Source organism: Halichondria panicea, chromosome 14, assembly GCF_963675165.1.
Source record: "Halichondria panicea chromosome 14, odHalPani1.1, whole genome shotgun sequence".
Classification (NCBI taxonomy): Eukaryota; Metazoa; Porifera; class Demospongiae; order Suberitida; family Halichondriidae; genus Halichondria; species Halichondria panicea.
The window spans coordinates 5,350,411-5,360,841 of record NC_087390.1 but is presented as its reverse complement, the minus strand read 5'-3'; the positions used below and the strand labels follow the sequence as shown (position 1 = coordinate 5,360,841).

Here is a 10,431-nt window from a genome sequence, read left to right as displayed (position 1 = left end):
AAATTAAATGTCTTATGTGTGATTGAACGACTAACATTGCCCATAAATTGAAGGTAATGTACAGAAGCATGAATATAAATTATTAAGTGATCAAGCTATTTATTTTGTAAATCATCCGCTATAGTCAGTGCAGTTGCGCTGACACTGCATGTTGTATCTTAAATCATACCGCTATAATAATTATAGTGGCTTCTCTCAGAGAATCTCAGCCCCCAATGAAGTGGCTATGGCTTGTAGAGATGGGCGTGAGTCAATGGCTGTGCACAAACTAACCATCGATTTTATGCCTTGCTGCTGCCTCGATGGAAGTATGTGTGGCCTTTAAAAGCTACACTCTGGTCAACTAAGCTGCTTAGCAAGCATGTAGACTATTGTAGAGCTTGTGTCCACTTATGAAGTGCCTGTGTACACACATGGCTTGCTGCTTCCTCTTCGAAAATATTCTATGTCTACCAAGATAGTCCAGAGGGTCTACCAATGGATACTACTCAGTCACATGCCTTGTTTTAAACCTTTTTTTCAAGTGTCCTAATTGAACAGCTCAGCAGAACTTCAAAGGATAATCGCATTCATGATACTATCCAATCTGCCACAGAATCCAATATCATGCAACATTCACAAGTTGATAGCACGCTCCCTCCCAGATTGTTGTTGTAAAATTTAAAAAGGGATAATCTGTGCTGCCTGCTTCCGGTGGTCAGCGCGCGTGGTTCGTTTCTAATCCTGTATTTACGGAGAGTGGTTTCAAGACTATATAAGTGTCAGTTATGTTCATTGCTAAGCATTTATAGTGTGCGTACCTGCTGCTGCCCATATACAATGTATCAAGAAGAGCTGGATCGTATCAAGGTTGCCATTGCAGATGAAGGAAAGAAGAGACACACACTCCAAAACCTCGACTGCTTTGTACTGGACAATTCCTTAAGAGAGAGCACTGTAGGCCAATTGCGCGGCCACACCATTGAGAACAAATGGAAAATCTACAATGAAGTGAAGAAATGCGGCTTAAAAAACATCATAGTCGCGTCTTTTTCGCACATGACACGAGTTGATGACTTGTTCATCAAACAGCTGATGGAAAAAGGTGAAGATCCGAGCACACTCTATGCATTCTCTGAAGTCACAGCAGGCGTTTCGAAAGGGGTAATTGACAGGGAAACCATACCAGTTGGCCTGGCTAAGATGAAAAAACATGGACTGAAAAACCCGATTATCGAATTCGATCTTGCCGACAAATCTATCGATTGGGAGTCCTGTTCAGTGAAAGATATTTGCGAGCTGATCATGAAATGGATTGAATGGTCTCGTACTAATCTTTCAAAGGATTCCAAAATATTAGTCAACTTTAGGGATTTCCCGATGGCAATGACTGAAGTGCCAGAACGTGTACTCGCTGCAGTTGACTACTTTGCATCCCTACCACAGGAGAAACGATTGCTGGGTATTATTTTCGAGGAACCTACTGGAGACTACTTACCAGAAGAAATTGGGGCATGGACGACAGCTGTACGAAAAATAATGAATGCCAGGAAGTGGAATGACGGACTTTTGCTGGTTCACGTGCACAAGAAGTGGGGGCTGGCTGAGACTGTGCAACTCGAGTGCTTATGCAGTGGAGCCAATGGTATTTGGGCCAGTGTAGCTGAAGAGGGAGCAGCCATGGGCCATGCTTGCTCATCCATCACCCTGATGAATCTAATTCGAATGGGAAACAAAAAAGTACTAGAGCAATATAACTGCACCTATCTGCGAAAAGCTGCGATAGCTATTACGAGTATCACTACCGGTAATGACCCTCACCCCAAACAAGTGGTGTACGGGGAGAGAGCTCTAGATATGAGCTTTGATTTTGGTGGCATCGCAGGGGGTCGTGTAGGAAAAGGTGAATTCGATATTGCAAAATTCTTTGGTGAGAAGCCACCGGTTAGGATCAGCACACTTGCTTCAACTGCCATGATTATCACTCGGCTTAATGAGTTGTTTGGAAGCAATCCACAATTCAACCAGCAGATAGCTGAAAAGATGAAAGAAGTTATGCTGGAAGATCTCCGTGGAAACAGAAAAGAAGAGTACATGAGTAAAGCAGGCCTGGCTGTGTTGTTTGATCGATCTGGAGGGCAAATAACAAACAAGATGGGAGATGTAATTGCTCGCATGCAAGCAGGAACAGATCTTGAGAAATTGCTGATTACGGAAATTAAAGAGAGGTGGGACACATGGGACCTTCAAGACAAGGTACAGGGAGATGATGCCCTGCAGTTTGACTCGTTCTACAATGGCTTCATGGCACCCTACTTTGGTTGTTTTAAATGCAACGATACTAAGGCAGGACTAAAGGCAATGGACATGGACAGTGATGGGTTTGTCGATTGGAAGGAATTCCTTGTCTATCTAAAATGGGCTGTTCACGAATATGACGTCAAGACTGCTGATGAGCTGTTGTCGATCGCATTTCGTAAAGGACTCATTCCTGCCATGCGTGACGAACTACAAAAGTCTTAAAAGATTGCTCTTAGATGTGAGAACTTAAAGTCGCTAAACTAGAAGTTGCTAAACTAGTAGTGTGCGATGTGCATAGCTATAATAATTATATATACATAACTTGTTTCTAGCCATGTCAATCCAAACAATTGTACTTGTGTATAACTATTCAAGCTGATTACCATATATATGTAACAATTTTTTGTGGTTGATTCAATATTTGTGAGCACAGAATGATCTATGCATGCAAATCTGGCGGGGCTTGAGCATGCAGTGTCTCCCAGACAATCATGAACTTATAGCTAACTATTATAATTATAGCCCTTTATACTGTTGTAAATATTACAACAAAGGAGGGTGCTGCTATCAACTTGTCAATATTGATCAATTAATTGTGTGGTAGATTCTAGAGAGTGTCATGAATGCGATTATCCTGCTGACTTGAAACTGGATTGGCTCTGGAAGCACTATTTATTGGCAAGAGATCTGATGCACAGCAGTTTGAGCTATAGCTAGCAAGCGACAAGCAAGTTGAATTTGACAGAGTTTCAGAATACAATAGAGATCACAGAAAGACACTGACAAAACATGCAGAACATGCATGCAAGCCTGAGGGTATAGTGCACAGAGCCCCGCAGGCAGGGCCTCTTTACAACAAAGAACTATTGTACAAAACAAAAGACTACTAAGGGAGGCTCTGCTCCGGAAACTCAACAGAGATAATTACTAATGAACATTCCTAAACACAAACTATGGTAACTAACAACTAACCACAGTAATTAAAGTTGCGGTAAACAGTTTGCTCATGATATTCATGATTTTCTTATAATGATTTTTGTGAAACTATAAATGCCATGATAAAAGTTTGAAGCACATACAAAACATGTTCCAGTGGAAGCTCTGAGCGATTATCAAGTTACTAGAAACAACACAAAAACTAGTAGTCATTTTAAACTTCCAAAAACACTTCTAGCTCTGTGTTTTTGCTCGTATATGATGCTTCTTACCATTCTGGAGGGCGGGTCGAAGCGTTTTTTTTCTTTCCAGGCCAAGAAACTCTCACAAAATAATAATAGTCATTATGTAGACTAATTCCACTTAAAATGGCGGTCAGAGCCAAGGAAAACAGCCTCTTGTGAGCTTTCAGTAGCCTTTTTTCAAAATATCTCTTCGACCCGCCCTGCATATAGTGAAGCTACAGTAGACTGTACCTAAGCTTTATAGTAAAGATGTTTATTCGAGCCCATGAAATGACTAGATCTAATGCGCAAAATTATTGGATAATTTCCCCGTAATGTTTCCCATTAAACGAGAATGTGTCAGATATCAATGCGCGATAGCACGCCGCGCTCCCGTGTATAAAAGGGGGCTGGGCAGTCCGAAAGGAAGTGATTACAATTTCAAATTGTGCCGCAAGACTTGCACACACAGCTAGCTATACTATCCACAGAGATATTATCTTTGCTAGCGCTTACTATGGCTGCAAAAACCATAAAAGTAAGACCAATACAAACAATATGAAGCTATACACAGTTTTGTTCCAGGTTAGAGTTGAATACGACGATATTCCTCCTCAAGTTTTCATCTCAGAATTGAACAAATTCATTCGTGATCACCAGCCAACAAGAGGGTTTAGGGCAGAGATCGTTTGGGAGAGGGTGGTTAGACCAGAGAATGAAATTGATCTGGAAGAAAGGCAAGGTAAGTGACCATATCACAATACGTGTACAACTTAGCCAATTATTATCGCTTTCTTTCAGCAGATGTGAGTGTGCGCGATCTTCCTTGTGGTTACGAGACACTACAGCATAATGTGCCCGTCCACAGAAGGCTCAACCACTGTCCACACTGTTTCTGTGCCCCGTGCGTCGTTCAACAGCCTCCAACGTTTTTGAAGGGATCATGTGACCCACATCCAGCCAATGCAGAGAAGCGACACAGGCTCTACAAGCTGTTTTGGAGGTGTTTGAACACACTTGGGGTGTGGCAGGACGAGAAGTACTTGAGAGCAAAGGAGCTGCACACTGCAAGGGATGACAGGAGAGACATCATGCCACGCTGTGTAATTGAAGTAAGAAAAAAATATTCATGGCATTAAAATTACTCAAGTGTATACATGCAGGAAATTCGAAGACACTATCCTACAGATGACGGACATTATAGGGATTACATGAGTACATTTGATGCCAGTATTGAATACGACACTACAGACGATAATATAGAAGATTAATTTTAGTACAAACGGACTCATTATTAATTGTATGTAAAATTAATGATAAACATAGGATGACGTATATGACTAGCTAAAAGAGGGTTAGCGAAACAAAAGTACATTATACCAACATACTCACACAATCAGACGTCTGGTCCCACACAGCCAGGATCATCACCCTCGTAATCACTGTCTGAATCAGGTACAATCTCCCCATCTTCTAAAATATCAGAATCATCGCCATCATCGCCATCATCTTCATCAAGAAAACTACAACAATAACAATAAGTATTGTACTGATCACTAGATACGTTGACTTACTCCAAGCTTGTCATGTTCTTTGTAACGTAGGTGGTCCACAGTACATAAGCAAACTGATACGTTTTCTTGACGAGAGCTTTCATGGCAGTTCTGCGGTCAGGTCGCCAAAGGTCTTTCAACTTGCGCTCGCTTGTGTGCTCTCGTCCCACGTTCTCATTCTGAATAATTGTGCATATAATTATTAATATCAAATTGTCAGGGAAAGTAGTAATCTTACCCAGTCCAACACAGCCAAGTTCATTCTCATAGAGAAAACCCTCTTTGAGATGTAGCAGAGAAGCTGGTGATTGAAACTTTCCACCCAATACATATCACGACACTATATACAGCACACAGTCTAAGTAGGTTATAGTCATACTCAACGAACATACCCTACAGAAGGACTCTAGCTGGGAAGCGATAGATGTAGGTGTCCTTCAATTGTTTCTCCAGCTGCTGGACAGTAGCCAGGTCAGTCAGCAGATCCTTGCCAGGAGCGTAGTGAGGGAGATGACAAGTCGATGAAGGGTGGCATTCAAGGTGGTTGTCCTAAAAATTACTAGTGTAATAATAATTATTATTGCATTACTTTACCTGATAGTGCATAGCGATATTTTCTATCAGACTACGAAGCTTCTGGCCATCACCATCACAATTCTTCATAGCCCAGTATAGATGCACCTTTATACTCTTTCCTATATAAAGAACACTGAAAACACACCAATACACGTAAGTATAGGAAACGTACGCTTGTCAACCAGCTCAGGAAACCATGTCAGTCCCTTGTCTCTAACTCGACCCTGAGTAACCTTCTGGAGACACTTTGACAAATTCTTGGTCCCTGAATAAAACAGTTCTGAACATGCTTTATTATTACTAATACTTACCATGCCATATATCAAAGGAGTTCTTCAGTCCCAGATCAGAGGTCACGTAACAAGGCACTTGATGCTGCATGTCATGCGCTTGTAGGACCAGAAAGCCAGAAATCGGAAAAAGCGGAAGTGAAGAGTAAATGAGTGGGCGTAGCAGGGCAATGCATTCCAAGGTTAACCCTTGACTTTGCGCAGATGTAATGAGATGCTCTTGCCTGATCACTCTACTAGTATCAGTGTAAGTAAGTAGAAAGCTGGCCAGCCTAGTTTTAAGAGTCAGGTAAGTAGACTCTTCATTCTCTTCATTGTCTGCAGTATAGACTCGATAATATGGCTAGCTACTTGCACATGTCTGCAGTAGACTCTAGCTAGCCTCGACTCCAGCCCCTTGAATAGCCTTTCTCAGCGGCTTGGAATCGAGGCTAGACTCTAGCTAGCTACATGCACAATGACTGAATGAATTATGTCTGTACATGCACAGAGCTAGATTTCGTGTGAATTTAACATTATCATTTTTTAAGGTGTGTTAATTCAGCCAGTCACCTAACTCCTACTTATACTCCCCAATTTATTGTCCTGAGGTTATTTGGCTCTACTGAAACACGCCGAGCCACTTTTCTGACTTTCTGAGAGCCATGATTCGAGAACGGGAACTGGAATAATTATGTTCAGTCCTGATATAATATAGACAAGCACGTATCAGCCAATAAGTTATGTTGAAATACTCAAGTTACTTTAATCGACTGGAACTTGCTAAGAAGCTTTTCTGACTTTCCGAGAGCACTGATTTGTTAACAGGAACCCTGAAAATAATATATTCAGTGCTGGACTAGACATGCATGCAGATATCAGCCAGTATTTGATATAAATTATACTCAATTCTGAGGTTACTTTAATCGACTGGAACTTGCTGAGCAACTTTTCTGACTTTCCGAGAGCTGTGGTTCGTTAACGGGAACCCTGAAAAATAATATATTCAGTGCTGATCTATAGACATGCATGCAGATATCAGCCAGTATGTTGATATAATTATACTCTTCTGAGGTTACTTCAATCGACTGGAACTTGCTGAGAAACTTTTCTGACTTTCCGAGAGCTGTGGTTCATTAACGGGAACCCTGAAAAATAATATATTCAGTGCATGCTGGTCTAGACATGCATGCATGCAGATATCAGCCAGTATGTTGATATATACTCTTCTGAGGTTACTTTAATCGACTGGAAGTTGCTGAGAAACTTTTCTGACTTTCCGAGAGCAGTGCTTAGTAAACGGAAACCCAGAAAATATATTTAATGCTGGTCTTAGACAAGCAGGTAGCAGCCAATACGTTGATACACTCTTCTGAGGTTACTTTAATCGACTGGGAACTTGCTGAGCAACTTTTCTGACTTTCCGAGAGCTATGGTTCGTTAACGGGAACCCTGAAAAATAACATATTCAGTGCTGGTCTAGACATGCATGCAGATATCATGCAGCCAGTATTTGATATAATTATACTCAAGTTTACAATTCTGAGGTTACTTTAATCGACTGGAACTTGCTGAGCAAGAACTAGCTGAGAAACTTTTCAGACTTTCCGAGAGCAGTGCTTCGTAAACGGAAACCCAGAAAGTATATTTAGTGCTGGTTTTAGACCAGCAGGTATCAACCAATACGTTGATACACTCTTCTCGGGTTAATTTAATCGACTGGGAACTTACTGAGCAACTTTTTAGACTTTCCAAGAGCATGCAGTGATTCGTAAACGGAACTTGACCCTGAAAATGTTCAGTATATACTGTTCTTAGACAAGCATGTATCAACTAATACCTATAATTATAATTATACCCAAGTTTACAATTCTGAGGTTACTTTAATTAACTGGAACTTATTGACTTTCCAAGAGCAGTGATTCGTAAACAGAAACCCTGAAAATTAATTTTGTTGAAACACCCCTTAATAATAACATTACAAGGTAAATTCTATACCAGGATCCAACACAGTAATGATACACAAACAATCTTCATTATATAGTCAAGTCCTGTTGTGTATAATTATATTATAGTCTACAGCTATACAATATAGATGTAGGTATATGGATAAGCAGGACGATATCATGAAGTAGGCAGATGATGCTGCAATACTAGAGATTGAAGAAGATATGAGAGTGAGCGAGGAATACTCATAATGTGCTGAATCAGAGGTATACAGGCATATATAGTTACAACATAAACTGTCGATGTGTACAATGTGTTAATTACGTAATGGTTATGCAATGTTTACTACGTTTATAGTTTTAGTTTTGTGGTAATACGTGCCAGGCCAGTTTCTTAAAATAATCGTCCCCATATTGGAAGGCAAGCATATCCCTACCAACGATCGGAGCGCCCCAATGATAAAGGCTTACTACCATACACATATACCATGACAATCTGTCAGTGGGTGAAATTGAAACCCATTAACCAACCAGAAAGAAAAGCGCATGTGTTACGTACAGAAGAAAAAGGATGCCATCGAAGGGAGATTAAAAAGAAATTCGAGCATTATAGAGGTGCAAAAATAATTATATCAATAGTTCCTGACTCAACCAGAAAATCAAATTAAAGGAAGATTTGAGAAAACCATGCTTTAATAATTACGTCCAGTGCAATCCTTAGCGTCAAGTTCTAATGAGCATGATAGACTATCCTGCATGTATATAGACATATAATTTAGGTACAATTGCAAGTGGATAATGTCTTGCGCATTGATATGTCTTTTCGGAGTATCTCATTTTGCACAAAGCAACAAAGCAATCAGCAGTTGCGTCTCCAGATTTTTTTTGCTGATTTTCAATTTTTGTTGATTTTGGATTTCTGGTTCGGCTTGAGTGTGAAAGACGTTCTGAGTTGTGTGTGTCACTATGACGCTGAAAGTGAAAATTATTCGAAGCAGTGCTATATAATTATACTGAGACATCTCAATCCCAGCTAGGGCAAGGTAACTGCATGCATAAATTGTTTTATGCTGTAATAATTAACAATGTGCATTCTATATATATAATTATATAGATCTGCTATAACTGCAATGCTGTTTAATTAGGAACCAATAGATTCTGTGAGGTCAGTTGGTATCTGTACACATTGATGGTGTCCTGCATGCATGTGTCCTATGAGCATTATTTATAGAAGAATAGAGTTTGATAATGTCTTCGTTCTTGATGTAATCTGCTGAAGATGTCATGATCAGGTCATTTATGCATATTATATGGGAACATGCAGATAAAAAATTTCAGTAGTTTTAAGCATCTAATAGTGTCATACAATTTGTCTCACTTTTTTCAAAACTCAGCTAGTGTATTTAAATAATTATATAGGGCATACTCTTTCAAACTGGAAAAGCTCTGTTACCTGTACTGTGTGCATGCATGTGAATAGCATTACACACTATTGGTGAACTGATAATTATATGAAAATTATGGCTGAGTGCATGTTATATATGTACCCATGGCTATAACTATGCCATGGTATTATGTGAGATACCGTATATATACGTATTGTGCTAGAAATAATATAGTTACTATATCATTAATATAGCACTATACATTAACGGCAAGAGTATAAATAATATAAGAAGAGAAGAGTGTCGAACTACCAATACCTCTATACACAAAACTGTGCACAAAGTAACGTGATATCCTGTCAATTGCGCAAGCTTGCGCACACATTACGCAACGCACAGAATTTGTTAGCAGTGAGTAAAGAGTGGAAGTGAAGAGGATCAACCCGACTATATTGTCTCTATTTATGATTTTTGTGAAAAGATCGTCTTCTATCAGTGTGCAGTGAGCAGCTCTGAACGTTGAACGCAAACGAATATAGCTAGAATCAGATGTCATTGTACATGCACCCCTAAAAACGTCACGGTTAACATTTTCTAGGAGATTACTAGTAAGTTTACAGTATACTTCATCACGTGCGCGAGTCATGTTACTTTGTGTATGATGCCGCTGAGTAAAAATTGTAATGGACAAACACATAACATTATAGGCAGATTGTTAACACTATAGCTATAGTTCTGGTAAGTTCTTATGCATGCAGTTCACGATACATCTGTTACAAGGGCATAGGTATAGTGGATTTAGAGAACAGCTTCTTGGGGTTGGCTGCTAGAGTTTTTGCTATAGGTTTGTGTCATAATCAATTTTAGGATCAGGGATTGGTTTTGTAATTGCAGTTCCTCTAGTTTGCATAGCTTGATAGTAGTGTATATTTCCTTAATCCATGCAAGTTTTTAACGTTATGTCTTATTCCTTGGTGAACCAGTTAAGGACGCTGTTGTGGCCGTTGCATGTCTGTATATACAATAGCTGATGTTGTCTGTTTTTAGTTCTATATGAATAGGCAGTTTTAACATAATTATTGGGAGGGTTAGGGAGATGATTGGGTGGAAGTACTGCTGAAGTTATAATTATAGCTTGAATTGTAAAAAAAAGGTTACTTGTGGATCAAATAGGCGGATTATAACTATAATTATAGTTGGCTGTGAGAGAGAATAAAACTAAGAAGTGGTCGTCGGAGTATAGTTATATATGGTTGATCCAC

At 39.6% G+C, this 10,431-nt stretch overlaps 2 protein-coding genes across 5 annotated transcripts; one reads left to right on the top strand and one right to left on the bottom strand.

The window, feature by feature from the left end:
- Nucleotides 1-772: 772 nt before the first annotated feature.
- Nucleotides 773-2,649, top strand: LOC135347880 (uncharacterized). The gene has a single exon (XM_064545989.1). The coding sequence runs from the start codon at nucleotides 820-822 to the stop codon at nucleotides 2,500-2,502; it is 1,683 nt and encodes a 560-aa protein (XP_064402059.1). The 5' UTR covers nucleotides 773-819; the 3' UTR covers nucleotides 2,503-2,649.
- A 1,220-nt stretch (nucleotides 2,650-3,869) lies between these two features.
- Nucleotides 3,870-6,008, bottom strand: LOC135347987 (uncharacterized). 4 transcript variants are annotated; one of them, XR_010398579.1, is made up of 8 exons: nucleotides 5,881-6,008; nucleotides 5,742-5,834; nucleotides 5,588-5,688; nucleotides 5,386-5,542; nucleotides 5,232-5,333; nucleotides 5,015-5,172; nucleotides 4,833-4,963; nucleotides 3,870-4,539 (listed from the first exon to the last, which is right to left on the bottom strand). XR_010398579.1 is itself a non-coding variant. In XM_064546165.1 (8 exons), the coding sequence occupies exons 5-7, from the start codon at nucleotides 5,322-5,324 to the stop codon at nucleotides 4,837-4,839; spliced, it is 378 nt and encodes a 125-aa protein (XP_064402235.1). In that variant the 5' UTR covers nucleotides 5,325-5,333; nucleotides 5,386-5,542; nucleotides 5,588-5,688; nucleotides 5,742-5,834; nucleotides 5,881-6,006; the 3' UTR covers nucleotides 3,870-4,539; nucleotides 4,833-4,836. The 4 variants fall into 4 exon arrangements, 2 of the variants coding, with proteins under 2 accessions (XP_064402235.1, XP_064402234.1); XR_010398578.1 differs by having other exon boundaries at nucleotides 3,870-4,505; XM_064546165.1 differs by having other exon boundaries at nucleotides 5,881-6,006.
- Between the last annotated feature and the right edge of the window lie 4,423 nt (nucleotides 6,009-10,431).